Source organism: Callospermophilus lateralis, chromosome 6 (assembly GCF_048772815.1).
Source record: "Callospermophilus lateralis isolate mCalLat2 chromosome 6, mCalLat2.hap1, whole genome shotgun sequence".
NCBI lineage: Eukaryota > Metazoa > Chordata > Mammalia > Rodentia > Sciuridae > Callospermophilus > Callospermophilus lateralis.
In genome coordinates, this window is record NC_135310.1 from 30,188,094 (window position 1) to 30,207,317 (window position 19,224).

Below are 19,224 nucleotides of genomic sequence, written 5' to 3' on the forward strand. Positions count from 1 at the left end.
TAGACTGAAGTACAGATTTAAAAGTAGAGAGAACAGAAAGAGATGGGATTAAAAAGTTAATAGTTAAAGGGAAAGGAAGATTAAAAGGCAAGAAGGACACATATTGTTAGTAAAATAAATATGTAATCTTTCAGAAAAGTGGCAAAGTATTCCACAATGAAATGTATTTAAAAACCACTGTACCTTACAGTGAAATCATAGGAGCAAGAGGCCAGCACTGAAGCATGAAATGGTGAAAACTAAAACAAAACACACACACACACACAAAGGTTAGCTCTAATTACAATATGCTTGATCATTCCATTGTAATAAAATTAAGTTTATTCAGTGCTGTCACTTAAAATTATGCTTTCCTGAACCTTACATGCTTAAATTTCAGGAAAAAATCTTTTGGTCTTTTAAGTTTTCATTTATAGAAAAAAAAATTATTTTTTACATTCTCCAAAGAAAGCCATCCCTTGAGTTTTAGAACTTATTTAGAATAAGTGTTCCCAAAATATTGCTGTTCTGTAAAAGTTACATATAAATTCTTATTGGCTATCCAAATATGATCTTACAAATATGAGAGTATGTGACAGAACATTTATATGCAATAATTATAGAATTTACCAACTTGATAAATACATACTATCGCTATAATCACAAATATCAAAATAAATATTTAAATGTTAAATAAAAACACCTTTAAAATAATTTTTAGGTTATTTATATCATATGTCTAATGGAAAATGCTTTCAAAGATACAAACTGCAAATTTAAAGGCAAATAACACCTTCAATATAAGCAATAAACATAGTAATACAGACTGCCCTTTGCAATTATATTTGTCCAGTATTTATCTTACTAGCACTTTATGTATTTACTTACTTATTTTTGTGGTGCTGGGGATTGAACCCAGGACCTTTAGCACACTTGGTGAATACTCTACCACAGAGTTACACCCCAGCCTTGTAAGCATGCTAATAGTTATATACACATATAACTACATTTGAATAGTATCTTACAATTTTTAGAGCACTTTCACTATATTACCTTATTTCATTCTCAGAACCACTCTGAAATATACATAAAAATATTTTTCAACTACTAAAATCTAGGGTTTGGAGTATATTCAGCAGTAGAATACTTGCCTACCAAACTCAAGGGCCTAGATTTGATCCCTAGCACCAAAAAATCTACTAATACCATCCACACAAGACTACCATTAAAAAATAAACAAAGCAACTCAGACATGATTCAGCATGCCTGCAATCCTAGCTACTCAGAAGGCTAAGGCAGGAGGATTGCCAAGTTCAAGGCCAGCCTGGGCAACTTCTAGCAGGACCCAAAATAGAGTATCAAAATAGAGTAAAAATGGATGGGGATGTAGTACAGTGGTACAGTGCTTGCCTAACATGCACGAAATCCTGGGATCAATCCCCAGTATTTCGAAAATAAAGAAAAGAAAATTAGAAAAAATAAAGCAAAACAGGGGACTATGCCTCATATGTTTCATGAAAGCCAATAAAATTTAAAAATACTAATTTTGGCCTGGAGCAGTGGCACATGCCTATAATCCCAGCAGCTCAGGACACAGAGGCAGGAGAACCAGAAGTTCAAAGCCAGCCTAAGCAATTTAGAGAGGCACTAAGCAACTCAGTGAGACCCTATCTTTAAATAAAATATGAAATAGAGCTGGGGATGTGGCTCAGTGTTCAAGTGCCCCTGAGTTCAACTCATGAACCCCCCACCCAAAATACTAATTTAATGGAAATTTGGAATTTAAAAAATAGAAATGTATAGTTTTCTTATTGAAAAGATCACTAAGGTAATTTTTTTGCCCTGAATGTAAAAACATGAAAGAATTAAAATTGGGAAATGTCATTTAAGATGTTTTCCACAGTAATTTAGAAGAACTTGCCTAAATAAAAGCTGAGAACTAACTTAAGTTACCTTATAATAGATGAATTTCTTGGGAGCAGCACAAAGGAGTTACCTCATCCTTTATTGTTTGGAGAACAGAAAATTTTTTATACCCCACACATGTGTGAACATTCATATATGTCATCATAATATACTATTTCCCACTGAATGGAAAATTATAAAGACTGTAATACTAAAAGTAAACTACTATAGTAAAAAGTGTTAAAATAGTATCTACTTCCCTCTACCATACTCTTCTGCCATGATGGAGCTGGCTGGACCTCTGAAACCTGTGAGCCCTTAAATAAATTTTTCCTCCTCTACACCTGTTCTGGTCAGTGGAAAAAGCTGACTAAAACACTTATCATTAATTTGGTAACAAAAACACATTTAAAAAAAATCAATAACCCCCACTCCTAAACACCAAACCTTCTTTTATACATGCTTCACTGATTCTATTTATATTTACATTTTTGCTCTACATATAAAAGGACAAGATAAAAACTTACTTTCACCCTCCTAATAGCATAGGTGTGACCAAGAAGTTCAAACACTGGTTGTCGCACATTCCTTAGGTCCCAGCCTCTCAAACTACAATCTACTGCTCCTGTCACCAGCAAATTCTAAAAACAATTCAGAGAAAAGTATATTGTGACATTTTTGCAACTGAGCAGTACTAAGGCTTCCTATTACAAACAATATCTACTTTCTGCTAATTATCTATTTCATCTCAGGAGTCATTCTTGTAAAAATGTATAATAAGCATAGAAAGGAATCAAAATAGACATTACATGGCCAAAAAAAATTAACCTGAGAGAAAAGAAACTTAGAATGCTTTATGTCTATGATAGAATACTATACACATAGACAAAAGCAGAGTCTCTATTGTACTGTAGATTTTTCCAATTTATTTTTAGTAGTAGTAATAAATACATAAAAGATTAAAGCTTATTTGACAAGTCAGTCCACTTTTCTCTTCAAAAGATTTTCAACATCCTCTGAGATCATAAGAGGTATTAAAATGCAGGAGGCCAATTAATTTAGGGCTTTTTGAAAATGTAAAGGGAACAAATTAAATTTTTATGTTTTTCTGAATCCAAATCCATCACCATCCCCAAATCTGTTGGGCCAAGTCTTAATATGATCAAAACTCAGAATCTATGGAGAGAAGCATCTACTGCATCAGGTTTTACAAATTCTGCTATCTAGAGCCCTAATGAACCCAGAGGCCTAGCTAAACAGAACAACTGCTGGGTCCACACTCAGCTTATCCCACATCCACCACAGCAGCAATTCACTGTCTGAATATGTTGGGCTTTAATATAAGATCATTTGAGGAAAAGTTTCAATGATTAAAAAAAAATTTAATCTGTAACATTAAAATTAATGTATAAGTTTAATCAAATGTATAACAGTACCTTTTTTAGAATTCCTAAAATTTTTAATTTTCCTAAATGGAAAATTCATTTGTAATGGGAGAGATTAAAACCGTTATCATTAGCATTAACATTTTTATTTAAATCAAATATTACTGAATATGTATTATATTTTCTTTTCTGTTTAAAGAATTCTGTCAATATCATTTTTTTTCCACTTTCAATAATTTTAACTTTCAAAACTAGGGAAAAAAATAAGTATACATTTTATCTATTTTTCACAGTTAACAAATCATTTGAGGTACCCAAGTAGCATATTAACACATTTAATACACTCCTATGTAATTCATATGTTCATATGGTTAACTGAAGTTTTGTAAAAAATTACACAGTGCTATCTTACAGAAGCATGAAAATTGTGTTTAAAGAGGAAGACGAAACAGAAAAATTTTAAAGCTGATACAACAGTCAAATTAAAAATCAAGTTACAAATAGTTCAGAGGTCTGAGTGGGAAAGTGAAAAAGAAGGCAAAAGATGATACAAAGTGACAGGGTTAAAAGCAATCAAAAAAAGATTACATAAATTGTAAAGCACTTTCCCAAAACAAACAAAGCTGCACTGTTGAACTTTTGAGAATTTGTGTTTCTTATTTTGCTTGTTTTATGAGCACTTACAGCCAATTAATGCTAATGCGGGTCAGTCACAATCATTAATTAGAAATGAAGGGACTGAATTTTACTTAATAGTTCAGAACTCCACCAAAATCCACATAAACAAAGATAAATAAATCTTGAACATTTCAACATCTGAAAGGCCAGAAGCTCAGGACAGAACCACACACAATAATACCTCATTGTATTTACACCAGTCACAGCTCAAAATTTCTGTCTGATGTGCTGGAATCACAATTCTGACTCCTGTTGCCTTCATATCCCAAATTCTCAGAGTCTGATCACCTGGTACAAAAGGAAGACTTGATCACTTTCCATCATCACATCATTTAGCTTCTCAGTGACATAAGGAGCTCATGATGATAAATCAAGTAAAATTACTTTTATTACTTTCATTCTTACAATATTTCCATCTTTATATGTTTTTAAAACCATAATAATGCATAGGAACTACTAAATGTAAAAGATTACAAAAAGTAATGTACCATGATAATGCTTTTAAATCTATTCAAAGAGAAAAATTTTAATCTCACACTCAGGTACAATAATGATTAACACTCAGTCACACTTTTTCCCTAAAACCCTAAAAATCCTCATGCCCAGTAAATAAAGTCAGCACTCTGTACAAGCATATTATACAAGAAACAATACAGTAACTGTCTTACTGTTAAATATAGGAAAAAGTCTACCAAGCCAAGAGAATAGAGTTGTTTTTTTTTTTTTTTTTTTTTTTTTACTTTTAGGTGTTTTTGTTTGTTTTAGTGCTGAGGATTGAACCCAGGACCCCAAACATGGTAAGCATGTGCTCTACCACAGAGTCACACTTCTAAACCAATACTTTTAGTTTTTATATATGCTACATTTTAATGGGTGAGCTGGAGGTATACTTTTTCTTTGGAACAAACAAACTCAAGAATTTTAAAGATTATACCTTAATCTTTATGCAAAAATTGGCTTACATTGTTTAATCACATAAAGTCACCCTGACTAAATGTTTTATACACTGTTTGACTTCAAGTTTTCTGAACTACAAGGAAAGAAAAAATGATAGAATGAGTAAAATCTAGAAGTATATACATTTACCTCAAAAGTAAAATATAAACAACAATGATAGTAGAAGCAAGCTACTTAGGCTTCATAAAGAATGTATAGACTCTGGCATGAGAGCAGGTGGGGGTTCATTTACAAGTGTGTGATTTTGCATAGGGTATATACTATCTCTGAGACTAATTTTTCATTTCTTAAAAAAAAACACAGGGTATAGTACAAGAATTTAATAGAATACAATTTTTATAGAGCACCTCACATGGTCTCTAGCACATGGTAGATACACACTCTAATATATGATATCTAAAAATGCTAAATTTTAAAATTATCCTTAACTTTAAAATTATCCTACATGTATTTTCCTATATATCTAATTATGAATCCATGTTATATGGCTAAATTTAGCTACTTTAGACATTTTTTCCCCCTGGCTTATTTGGAAGTTGTTAAAGAAAGATAAGAATTAAATGTGTTAGTACTAATGAAATGTAGAGGTTAAGAACAGGGGCTTTAGGGTTCCAGAACTTGGTTCTAACCAGTTTGATCATTTGGTAGTTACTTAACTCCTCAATTTCCTTACCTAAGATAAAGTATCTCTTACAAGACTTAAATGAGATAAGGTTTCATATGGTGCCAGATATATGATATATCCTTAATAATTGTCTAAAAGCTGAAAAAAATGCACCTACATTAAGAAGTCATCTCTGTCCCTCCAAATAATAACAGCTAATATTTATTAAGTGCTTCCTATGTGCCAGATGCTAGTCTAAATAGTTTATATATATATTAATTTTTTATGAAACAATACAAAAACTACTATGAAACAAAAACTATAACATAAGTAATTATGATAGCATTTTACAAATGAGGAAACTGAAGCATATGGAGATGAAATGACTTACCCAAGATACTAAGCAGCAGAACCAGGACACGCAAGCAGAACCCACTTGGTCTGGCTCTCCGGTGTGTACATTTTACAACTAACTTCACTGTCTCCTAATATTGCCATAGAACAAATGTCATAGTCAACAATGCTGGCTGATTCTTGAGGAATTACTCTTCTGTTATTTTTATCTTTCTTTTCTTTTTTTTTGAAACATGTTGTCATTATGTGTCCTAGGCTGATCTCACATTCCTAAACTCAAGTGATCCTCCACCTCAACCTCTAGAGTAAGCTAGCACTATAGGCATGTGTTACTATACCTGGCTTCTATGTTACTTTTTCTCTAAATTGGGAGAAAAACATTTTCTTTCTCATACATATACATATATATATGATATTTTGTAGACTGTCATTTAGAAATAAAATATAAAGCATTACAGATAAAATTGCATTTCCAATCCTACTTCCTACTCTCCCTGCCTAGAGGCCACCACAAGCATGACTTCAGCATGTCTGCTTTAGTCTATGTTTTGTAATACTCTTATAGATCCATAAATATGTACTAAATTGCTTTGTGTGTGAAATTTTTCCTTCTTTAATTTCAAAACACCACTCTGCTACTTTATAAAAGGCTGGAAAACACTTTTATAGGTAAAAGTAACTAACATTTTTGGACCTAATGATGGCAGAGATAAAAGGGAATGAGCCAAATGGAAATAATTCTGAACTGATATAGGCTAGAGCTTAAAATATCTTCATGGACCTTAAAAATAACCACTGTTTCCAATTTAGCTACTAACCAGTGGAATTTGTTTCAGAATTCCAAATACCTTTGATTAAATGACATTTTTTTACTTTCCTCAGCCTTCAGTATCTACAGCAGAGTGACATGTGAATATCTAGCATCAGCCTCTGAACAACCTCTTCTCACCAAGTGCTTCTAAAAAGATTTATAGATCAACACAGGCTCACACCAGCCAGCAGCAAGTCCAAGTAAAGCCAGCCGTAATATCTCGTTCCCTGTTTGACCACAGCCAGCAGGACAAAGAGGAGTATTTGGGGTGCATGTTTGTGTTTGTGTGTGTGTTTCTGAAATATAATTGAAAAAAGATAATGCTAACCACTTTCTTATAGTAGAATTTACAAATTTAACATTCAGAAGCCTCTGGGTCATGTGTCTCACTACAAAGTCAAGTTACCAAGGACAGAGAATGTGTCATGGGGCAGTTCAAGCATCCCTTACCTTTCTAGAATATGCTTTCAAAACATGTCTCAATGACTTAAGACATGCCAGTACTATCACTTACAGGCAAAGGAGACCACTTATCATGGAGATTGTGAATGGTATTCTCCCAAGTTTCATTTCTAAAAAAGCCTAGCCCCAGATAAAAACATCTGATTCAGTCTGAAGCTTCCACTAAAACATACAAAGTGCACAAGTGATGCTTGTTCACTTTCAAAACTAATATTTAATACTACACCTGAAACTATAAGGTCTGATACAGCCATGACTAAAGCTCTGCCTAAAGTCCAATTATCTTGTATTCACCTGATAATTACATTATCTGAATGTGTGAATTTCCTTAAAGTACCAATGCATTACAATGAGTATAAATTAGGAGATGACGAAGTAACTTATTTTAGCACTAATATGGCTGAGTTTCAAAAGAATCAGTGTCAAACAAAACAAAGAAGACACAAAAGTATAAAGAAGGCAACATTATTAATCTGTGCTGTCAGAAGGCAGACATATTTACCGTGGGTGGAGTGTCTGAGAGGAGGAGTAGTGACTTGAAAAACAGAAGAGGGTCCTCTGGTACAGTTCTGTTTCTTGGACAGAGTGCTGACTGCACAGATGTGCTCATTGTGAAAATTCATCAGGCTGTATACATAAGAATACATGCCATTCTGTATATGTGTAAAAGATTAAACAACAGCACAACAAAGGCTGGGTGAATGGCTACTCTATTTCTCTTGACACAGTATTATAGTTCTGAACCATCATATTCAAACAACATTTTTTTTTAAGTCGGTTTAGGTTGTCCCTCTAGTGCAGTTAACCGAAGAGACACAAAAATGTAGACTGCTCTGCAGGAGCTAAGACTTTTAATCACTCCTGTGGTTACACATTTGGTACTCTGTCCTCATCTCTCTTTCCTAGGTAAAAGAAAAGACTTTCTAGCCAAATGGTATACTGAATGACTCATTCAACTCTTTCAGGACATCGATATTTAAAATCACATCTTCCAGACAACTGGCCTTTCATCATCAGCCAGACGTTTATCAGAGTCCTATGACATGCCATAGACCCACCTGAATTACCAGCTTCTCTTTATCATTTGCAGACCTGCCATTGGCAACAGAACCAGAATAGGAAGTGCTGGCTTTTACTATGTCTAATTCCAAATTGCAGTAAGTAAGAGGAAATTAGGTAATAATAATGAGTACAAAGAGAGTGAACTAAGTACCAAAAGGGTACTTTTGGGCACCAATGATTTAATTGAAATGCCAGATGCCTATCAGATGTAATATGACTTTCTCTTACAGTAGAATAAGGTTTATTTTAACTACTGGCTAGACCCTACACATTCAGGCATGGCTATGACTTATGCAATTATATGGAGTCTGTAAAAGCAGTAATTTAGTTTTCATGGCTCAAAAGAAAGTTTGCTTCATATTAATCCTCTTTATATAAAGAGCTCAAATATTCTTCTTCACTGGACTAGTATGCTATTACGTAACTGTGCACTCCATATTCTCTAGAGCAAGCTACTCTTAGCCACTGTTCTCAGAGTTCTCATTCTCAGAAAAGCCAAGATTGCTCATTCCTGCAGCACACATGCACTGCAAAGGCCATTCTGATCCTTTACAAATATGTTCTGTTCTATCCACATCCCATCCCTTGGCCTCCTACCCCTCATCTCCTAACAATAGGTAGTTCATAGGTAGCAGCTTAGACACTACTTCCTCAGGGAAGCATCCCTACCAAACAACCTTAATAAACTCAGGAATAAATAATGTTTCCATAGAATTCCAGGAACTCGTGTTACATAAGGAGGTAACATTTCCAGAGCCATGATAAGGTATTACTATCAATCTTATTTTAGAAATAATGAAAATATAGAGATCAAGTAGCATGACCAAAGTCCACAATAGTGAGGAAAACAGAACTTGATCCCATGCAGTCTAGCTCCAAAGTCCACGTACCTAATCACTGTGTTATAGTACCTCTCCTGCAAAGAACTTCACACCCCTTACCATCATGTGCTTCTAGTTTTTTCTTAGCATCTCTCTTTCTTACTGGACAATATGCTTTAGGAGGATAGCTCTATTTTTTTCCTCACTTTAATCTCTTATGCCTAGTAAACAGTGAATATTCGATAAATACTGACTGAACCTGACAATGTCCCTCTCAACAATCAAAATAAACCTCGGATCTGTTTTTAAAATTCTTACTAGATGTTTATTAAAACTCTTATTATATTGTTTTAAAACATCTTATTAGATGGTTGCTCCCATATCTTATGTAATAACAATCAAAAATATTTTAGTCTTTGCCTGTGAAAAGAATCCAGTTATAAGAGATTATACATTTATTATACATTATATATTTCCTATTATTTTATTCTCTATAAAAAATATACAGTGATATAGGAAATGTATGAAAACAAGACAAGTAAAAAAAATCTGGTAAGTAGTTCCTTTGCCTGCTAATACATTGACATGGCTTGGTAAGCAATTTTCTTGTCTCCCTTGGAATGACTATGGCACAATAAGACACAATAAGAGTTTACTGCTTACTACACCACAACTCCTTACAAAAGTTCTGCAGAATAGAAAAGAACTTTTAAATCTTTTCAAATTTATGAAATAGGCTACTATTTGAAAAGCATCATGAAGGACTATGTCAATAAAATGGCAAATGTTTGGAGCTGGGGGTGTGGCTCAGTGGTAGAGCGCTTGCCTAGCATATGTGAGGCACTGGATTCAATTCTCAGCACCTTTATTTAATAAATAAAGGTCCATCAACAACTAATAAAAATATTAAAGAAAGAAAATGGTAAATGTTCAATAAATCAACCTTCCAATGAGTTTTCAAAATTTCTAAACAGCTTTATTATATCCAATTTCACAGGGAAAGATTTTAAAAGGTTTTGTTGTGGTTGTTTTAAGGAACAGATTTTAGAGCTAAAAGGTTCAATGCTTTATTCATTAAATCCCTTCTGATTTATTTTAAGCCTTACATGTACCTAATTTAACGAAGACTGGCCTTCTAGAATCTACCTACCTACTTTTACTGAATCTGATTCTTTCCCTCCTCAGCACAGTAGTTTAGGTATTGCCTTCTCCCATTTTCTGTTCCCAACTGCAGAGGCTAAACCAGACCTAAGTGAGTCAAAACATTTCATCCCCTTCCTTGGGCAGAGTGACTGCTGCAGAGACATCCACATGTACCTATCAGAACCAATGACAGAATATAAAACTTTGAATGTCTACAAGAGAATCTCTTCCTTTCCTATTGGAAAAAGCTAGAAAGGATGTAGGGGTTGGAGCTTTTGCCATCTTGCCAACATATGGTACCTGACACCAAACCAATCAACAGGAGACAGAGACCTACATCTAACCAGCCTCTAAAGCCTAAGCTAGTTCTAGACTTTTCAACTGTGTCAGAACATAAATTATCTTCTTCCTTAATGCAGTTTGGGTCAGAATATTTTTCACTTTTAATTAAAGAAGTCCTGGATAACATGACTACTATTTGTATTTCTAACATAACACATGAAGCTAATATAATTAAACAGAAGCTTCTATGAAAGACCACTTTTTAAGATTTTTTTAAGTTATTGATAGACATTTATTTATTTATTCGTTTATTTATTTATTTATTTATACATGGTACTGAGAATCAAACCCAGTGCCTCACACATGCCTGGCAAGTGTGATACTGCTGAGCCACCCATAGCCGCTGAGCCACAGCCACAGCCTGAAGAACCATTTTTTAAAAATATTTTTTAATTGTCAATAGACCTTTATTTTATTTATTTATATGCAGTGCTGAGAATCAAACCCAGCGCCTCACCCATGCCAACCAAGTGTGCTACCACTGAGCCACAGCCACAGCCCCTGAAAGACCATTTTTATATATTACCCATTTTTCCTATATGAGTAGTTTAAAAGTTAAGTATTTGGATTATACTGCTCATTCTACAATTAATCTTTTTCTACTGTTCAGTCTCATACACTGAATATTCGATGTGCAATATCCAGAGTCAATAATATATAGTGCTTCACAAAAGCCAATGTAAAAGGAAGAGCTATGTGTGACTTAGTTCAAATAAAGGCCTAATACACACCATTCTACAGATGCTTAAATAAATGCAGCTGTATTAGTTCATGATTTTGTCACCAGATTTTATATTTGGTCACAGGCCTATAAAAAACATGGTTAAAAACAAATAAAGGTGGGGTGCAGGTGTAGCCTTGTGGTAGAACATGGGCTTAGCATATTCAAGGTACTGGGTTCAATCTCCAGGTTCCAAAACAAACCCCCCCAAAACAAATGAAGGCAATTTTAGAACTTTAAATGTTAACATAAACAAAACTGCATATCAATTACAGCAAAGTAGAATAATTTTTTTTAAACTCTATCAGTAGTTTAAGTTTTACTTACTGGTATTTTTCCAAATATGCAAAATTATACTTATTATTAAAATTAATTCACTGTGAATGCTGCCAATTAGCGCCCTCGGCAGACATGCCTTTACTTTTACTATTGTTGAAGGTGGAAATTTTCTATACCACTAATTCCATCCAGAGTTTGAAATGACCCCTTTGAAATAGTACATATAAGGCCAAGGACATTCCTCCCCTAAGAAAATTATGTGAATGTAAGTCAAATTAACATTCTATATTAGGGCTTTTCACCAATGGTAAAAAATATAAAAAGGCAGAATTTTAAAAATTAAACTGAACTATGGTCATCTCACAGATCTGACTGACTACATGCATGAAATTCATCCTTTACGTTAAATTAAAAGCATAAAAGATGATTAACTCAAGTTATAGACATAGGTTAAATGGTTAATAAATTCAAAGTATATTAACATTGCTGTTTACTTAATATATATACAGCCTATGGTTAGCTGTGCCACAGAAAAATAAAATATCAAAGAAGAAATTCAGCCTTAGAAAAGGAAATATAAGTAGGAACAATATTTTAGTGGTCTCATCCCAGAAGACTTGATATTTTGGAAAAGATTTAATTCAGATCATGGGTAAGAAAATTACAACTCAGATAACTTAGAAATTCTTAAAAGTGTGTTAATTTCATAAGTTCACAGATAAACTACTCTTCATTTTAGAAAATGTTCATTTTATCAAAGAACAAAATGTTTCTTAACTATGGCTCCATACAGAGATATTACCATTATTCACAATTAGAATATCAAAAATTGCATAATCCAAGTGGATATATTTGTTTGCATAGAATTTACCTCAAAGTTTTTGTTTGAGTGTCTTCAACTTAATAATACTTCCAGAATTCACAAAAATTTGTTAATTTTTAATTTTAAAGTTAAAAAATAATAAAATAATGAAAATAATTTCTCTCATTATATTTCCTATGGAAACTACTTGTTGTGGTTCTGAATATGAAGTGTCCCCCAAAATCTCCTGTGTTAATGCAGGAATGTCTGGAGGTAAAATAATTACACTGTAAAAACTGTAACGTAGTCAGTCCATCCTGGTTTAAATGGACTGGGTGGTAACTGTAGGCAGATGAGGTATGCTGGAGGAGGTAGACCACTGCAGGCATGCCCTAGAAAGGTTCATCTTCCCTGTAGCCCCTTCCTCCCTTATCCTCCTTTCTGCCTCCTGCCCACCTGGAGGTAAGCAGCTTCCCTCCCCCACACCCTTCCACCATAATGTTCTGCTTCACCTTGGGCACAGAGCAATGGACTCATCTGACCATGGACTAAAACTTTGGAACTATGAGCCAAAATAAACTTTCCCATCTCTAAGTTTTTTTTCTGTTGTTGTTAGGTAGTATGGTCACAGCAACTAAAAGCAGACTAAACACCTTTCAACATAATTCAAAAACTCAGGGCACTGACATAATTTATTATCAAGAATGGAACACATCTTACCTGGTGGTTGCCTATCTTTGGATACTGCATAATTAAATAAGAAGATAATGCTAGCAGTACACTATTTCTTCCTCTAGTTATTGTATTATCTCCTCCTCTAAACAAGTAACTGTGCATAAAAGCTTCCAATTATTTACCTCCCCTCAAGGTTTTATAGCAGGGGTCAGCAAACACTCTCTGTAAAGGGCTACACAGAAAGTATTTTTGGCTTTGAGAGGCATTAGGTTTCTATAACTACTCAATTCTGCCACTACAGTGTGAAAGCAGCCAGACACAACATACAAATGAATGGACATGGTTGTGCTCCAACAAAACTTTATTTATAAAAACTGTCAGAGAACCATTTTGACATGAGGCTAGCAGTTTGCCCAGGTGTGCTCTATTTCAAGATTTCTTCTACTTAGTCTTCCCTGACTCCTCTGATTTACTACAATGGCTTTGGTTACCAATCATGAGCCAAGGACATAATTTTTATTCACAAGACCAGACTTTTTAGCTCCAAACTCAACCTCTTGTTGACAACACCCCCTCCAATCACACCCCCTGCATCTCACAGGTTCAATACTGTTCTAAGACAAAAGATCTTCTCTTTCAAACATATTTATTATCTCAGTTATGACATTACCAACCACAAATCTGTCCTTGCCAGGAAAAAAGGAGATATCCTTTAGGAGTCAGATTCATTGATTCATTGGAAAGCAATTTGAGTCTCAGCTAATTCTTTTAAAGAGGTTAGTAAAGAATGAAAGTTCTTAAGAGCACCAAAGAACAGTTCCACTTTTCTCTGAATTTAGGGTACACAGTGCCACCTAATGGGGAAAAACAAGGCCACCCTCACTGCAAGTAAAGTTTTTGGTAAATTCAGATTTGTTTACCTGAAGCTGAAGCAAAACAACCAGGGATATGAGGAGACCAGATTGTGCTATAAATGACACTTTCATGACCTCTAAAGGTGCACAGAGACTTTTCAACAGTTGGATCCCACTACAAATAAATGAATAGATTAATTATTTAACAGAGATAAATTCAAATGTATGCTTTTACATATATTACATGTACAATATACCATATATATTTACATATACACATATAATACACATGTTTCTCAAGGCTTTAAGATCTATTTTCATAAAAAACAAGGTGGTCTTTTAGGGGCCAAAATAATCAATGCTAAGCTAATTAGGTTCTAGCCAAAAGACTAGAAAATTTTAAGTTATAATGTTCTAATATATCTTTTAAAAAGAAAATTGTTCAATTCTTAAGTTACAGAATAATACTTTGGAAAAGAAATTCAGTAGAAGCACGGGAGAAGAGAGTTTTTGTTTTTAAATACAATGCTGACATACCACTTTGACAGTCTGATCCCATGAGCCAGACACCACAAGCTGTTCACCTCTGGTTTGGCTCCAATCAACACTATATACCTAAAAACATTTAATGTGTTTAGAAAGCATAACAATATTAAATTGAATATTATATTTTATCTCTTTACGATGATAGCCAGCTAGAACAACCAATTTACTTTATTAAAACATCAAATAAAGTCCTAGCCATCTCAACATGATGTTTGAGAAATGGAAAGGAAATTCTGTCTATACCTCCATGCATACTCCTTGTAGATAAGACTCCAACTGCCCTTAATATGATTCTACAGGATATTTCCAAACCTCCTTCACTAAAACAAATTACACATATTTTTAAACCTACCAACAAATCATTGTTTGCAGCACCCATGAAGAAATGTCAAAGCAGATTAGAAAGTTACTCATTTAAAAAAGCTTGCCTAGTCAATGTTTATCAGAAAGCATTAAAATTCAATTAATATCACTATCTGGCCTTTCTTTAAAAAATAAAAAAAAAGCTTATAGAAACCAGGTGATCTTTTCAGATCTCTTGGTAAACAGCTTTATTTATCCACTGCCACTATTATCTTTCACTGCTCTCAGTGAACCATTTCAAAACTTACATATGTGCATAATTATACTTGATGAAAGTAGTCCTGACATGGACCTGAGTATATGTCATTAAATATGACCAGCTAAAGGTTATTTTGAATCTTAAAACTCTTAATTTCCACATATACATAGGAAATATAAGTGTATGGGATTTACTGTGATAAGTAAGGGTTACTTGCTGTCTGCTTCTCAGTGCTATATACTGAGTCATGTTAGAGCCTGATGGAAAAAAAAATCAGTAATACCAATACTGCCTTTACAATCTGGATGTTTTGTCACTTAGATATGAAATCTTAAAAAGTAACACTTAGGGAAACATAATGACCTTAGCATAGGGTATCTACTACATAGAAGTGAAGATTAAATGGGATATAAAACAAAGTGTTAAGAGCATCTGGCACACAAAGCTAAATGAAGATTTTTGTTGTTATTAAAGTATATTGTTATTTTTGACTTTTCACATCAGCTTAGAGCAGGAGTTGGAAAACTATAACTAGTGGACCAGGGCCAAAGTTGACCCTATGCTTGATTTGTAAATAAAGTTTTATTGGAACATAGCCACACCCAATCATTGATAATGGCTGCTTTGTGTGCTGCTTGTGTACTAAAACTCATTTAGTACTTGTGACAGTTACTTGGTAACCTAGAAAATCTAAAATATTTACTATATGGTCCCTTAATAGAGGAAATTTAGAGGATAAAGTCAAATTCTTTAGCTGTCAAGATCTTTAGCAATTGCTTCCAAACTCTTTTTTCTATCTATAACTAACAGATGCCCAACAGCTCTTGGCTTTTGCTGCCCCTTCTATTTACTTTATGAATGGTTCCTTTAGTATTCAAAGTGCCTTCCCTCTTGCATAAATATGGACAGCAGGTGGGCCAGGACTAGAGTAGGGTATATGAGACACTCACTTAGCTACCCTAAAACTTGATTATCAAGATAAATAATCTGTTAATGCAGTATTTTTAAAATTTTAAAATAATGCAAAAAAATCCATGATGAACAAAATGTAAAATTTTCTTTTTTTTCCAGAACCTTAATAATTTTATTTTAAAAAAATTTAAAACTTTATAGTTTTAAATAGTACTGCCGTTGCTGGTACTATCCTCACTGGAGCTGCATTTAGGCTCAGAATGATTCCATTTTGCTTGTGAATTCTTCCTCTCTAAGAACTTAAAGCTCCTGTTTACTTGTAATTCCCACTTATCTGTCAAGATGTGGCCCCATTGCTTCCCTTATGAACTGAAACCTTCCTGAAACCCCCAAGTGAGTCAGATGCTCCTTTTTGTGCATTCCACCAGCAGTTTGTATCCACTTCTAATCCAGCACTTGGCAAATTTTACTAAAAATAATGTTAAATAACTGCCATACCTGCTAGATTTTGGAGACTCCTCATGAGCAAAACCACTGAGCTTTGAGTACACTATATTCATCACAATAAATGAGGCACTCAGTAATTATTTGTTAAAATAATTTAGCTAATCAAATTTACTTTCACAACCTGCATTGTCACTGAGTACAGTATAGAGAACTACTAGCTAAAGAATAACATCTTCAGCTCATAGCCCCCTGCCTCCACACAACTCCAGTGTGTTGCCAGAGTCAAAACCTTATGACTTGTCATATCTAACACTGCAGGCACCTCCATCAGCTCAGACAGAACCCAGTCCTAGCAGAACAGAAGAGAAGAAAATTATGCTGATGACACTTTCTTATCTGTCACACAACAAATGGCAAGTAATAGGTCTCAAGAACAAAGTTAAGGACAGAACATGGTTAAAAATGGGATAATAGGGCCTGGGGTTGTAGCTTAGTGGTTGGACACTTGCCTAGCACAAGTGAGGCACTGGGTTTGATCCTCAGCACCACATAAAAATAAATAAAATAAAGGTCTTGTGTCCATCTACAACTAAAAAAATTTTTTTAAATGGGAAATTAAGGAAACATAGTCAACTCAATCAATAAATACCTCACTTATCTTACTATGTTTAAAGTATTTGGACATAGTAAAGAACTAGCAGGCTGGGAGATCATGCTTGAAAATGAAAGAACAACTACAGATATTAAGTTCAAAAGGGGTGTAAGATGGAAGATTCAGCTTGATGCCCAGAAGAAAAGACTTAAGTAGGGCTTTGAGGGCTGGCTAAAATGTCAGTAAGTAGAAATCAGAGATGAAACAGTGACCCCAGATGCCTCCAGACATAAATAGCACCCTAGGGATTAGGGTTAGTGAAAACAAGTTAATACCAAGGTTTTGTCAACTATCAGTTATGGTGGCATTAACAAAAGTGGAACACTGGAAGGTGGACATGAATGTATAATTTATACACACCAAGTTTCAAGTCACAGCAAGATAGCCAAGGGGAAATGTCTAGTATGAATATGGTTTGGACATTAACTTCAGGTTTTGAATAAAGTTCACAGCCAGAAAGAAATTTAAGGAGATAGATGAAAACCAATAACTGGATTTTGTTAACCCAATCTCAAATCAATTTGCTAATCTATTCAACAAACATTTATTAAGCACCTACTATGTACAAGGCACAAGGAAAGGAGCAGTTACAGTATTAGATAAGACTGACCCTCACAGATATTATATTTAAGCAGAAGACACTTATAAATAAAAATATGCATAATTTCAAGTTGCAATTTAAAAAACCTATTAAGAAAAATAAGGAAATTAGAAAGCAATAACAAGGGTAGCATCACTTCTCAATAAAATAATCAGGAATGACCTCTCTAAGCAGACACTTCAGTGTGAAAAAAGACTGGATTCTGAAAATATGAGAGGAAAGGCTTCAGATAGAGAGAACTAGAAAAGACTTTAAGTAGGGAACAAGTCTTCCATATCAGAGGAACAGCAAGGGTAAAGAGTCAGGAGTGATAACATCCTAAAAGATTGGGGTTAACAGTGTGTGTGTCATCAGATGACGTGGTACACAACTATAATCCCAGTGACTTAAGAGGCTGAGGCAGAATAATGGCAAGTTCAAGAACAGCCTCAGCAAGTTGACAAGACCCTGCCTAATAAAATAAAAAGAGCTTGGGCTACAGCTCAGTGGTAAAGCAATCCTGGGTTCCAACCCTAATACCAAAAAAAAAAAAAAAAAAAGTCTGTATGTAATCTCTCTGAAGAGATCCATCCTTTAACTGCTTTCCTCATCTATTCTTATTCACCTCTAATCCATTACCAGACTGCATTTTAAAAATTATAAAAATAATAACAATATTAAGACAAGTATGATGGCATATGCCTGTAATCCCAGCTTCTGACTAAGTCTTTAGATCTAACTTCCAAATTAAGGAAATAGGAAGGGTAGACGAAGAAGTTAAATACCACCACGAGGAAACAATTAGCCAAATCCAGAATATAAGACAGGACTAATAACTTGGTTGCTTGAGCAAGTAAATACCATGGGAAAGGTATTTAGATTAAGAGCCATATCACCTAATTGTAAAATATGGACCTTATTTGGATACTGATTCAAATAAATCAACTGTAAAAAAGAAAAGATATTTTTGTGATAATCAGGGATATAAGAATTACAAATTCAAGCCCAGCCTGGGCAATTCAGCAAGACCCTGTCTCAAAATAAAATAAAAAAGGGCTGGGTTCAGTGGTAGGGTGTTTGTCTAGCCTGTGTGAGACCCTGAGTTTGATCCCCAGTACTGCAAAAAAAAAAAAAAAAAAAAGGAAGGAAAAAAATGTATAAATGTCACTCCCCTGTAAAAAGCCTTCCAATGGTTTCAGACTATGTGACTTCCAAAACTTATCTTCACTCAACATTATGAGATTCATGTTGATTCATATTACCCAAAGGTCAAAATCATGCAAAACTATGCATGACTTAGGAATGCATACATAGGTAGTAAAGCTAAAAAGAAAACATAAATAGAAAATTGAGGTTAGTGGTTACTCCTGGGAAGAAGGAAGGAAAAAAGGAGAGAGAGGAGGGGTAGGATTAGAGATAGGCAATCAGGGACTTCCATGGGGCAGGTAATGTTTTATTTCTTAAGCTAGATGGTGAATATGCAAGTGTTCAATATACCATTTTTTACATTTTACATACATTTTGAATGTATTAAATATTTCACAGTTTGTTTTTTTTTAATCTGCAATGACTTCTCACTGATCTTAGCACAATGACCACTGACTGTCACAGGCCCACAGTCTATCCTTCTCCCTTCCTTTGCCTCTCACCCTACTCCTCTGGCCCCTCCATTTGAATAGTTCATTTCTTCT

General features: G+C 34.2%; 1 protein-coding gene across 2 annotated transcripts in view; it reads right to left on the reverse strand.

The window, feature by feature from the left end:
* Nucleotides 1-19,224, reverse strand: part of Pex7 (peroxisomal biogenesis factor 7) — a 65,004-nt gene that overhangs the window by 33,654 nt on the left and 12,126 nt on the right. The window contains exons 4-8 of one of the 2 annotated variants that reach the window (XM_076859696.2): nucleotides 14,372-14,449; nucleotides 13,901-14,009; nucleotides 4,129-4,235; nucleotides 2,412-2,525; nucleotides 184-239 (exon numbers count right to left, since the gene is read on the reverse strand). In XM_076859696.2, coding sequence (XP_076715811.1) covers nucleotides 184-239; nucleotides 2,412-2,525; nucleotides 4,129-4,235; nucleotides 13,901-14,009; nucleotides 14,372-14,449 — 464 coding nt within the window. Of the gene's footprint in view, nucleotides 1-183; nucleotides 240-2,411; nucleotides 2,526-4,128; nucleotides 4,236-5,899; nucleotides 5,994-13,900; nucleotides 14,010-14,371; nucleotides 14,450-19,224 lie in introns of both variants that reach the window. The other variant, XM_076859697.2, reaches the window with a different exon arrangement.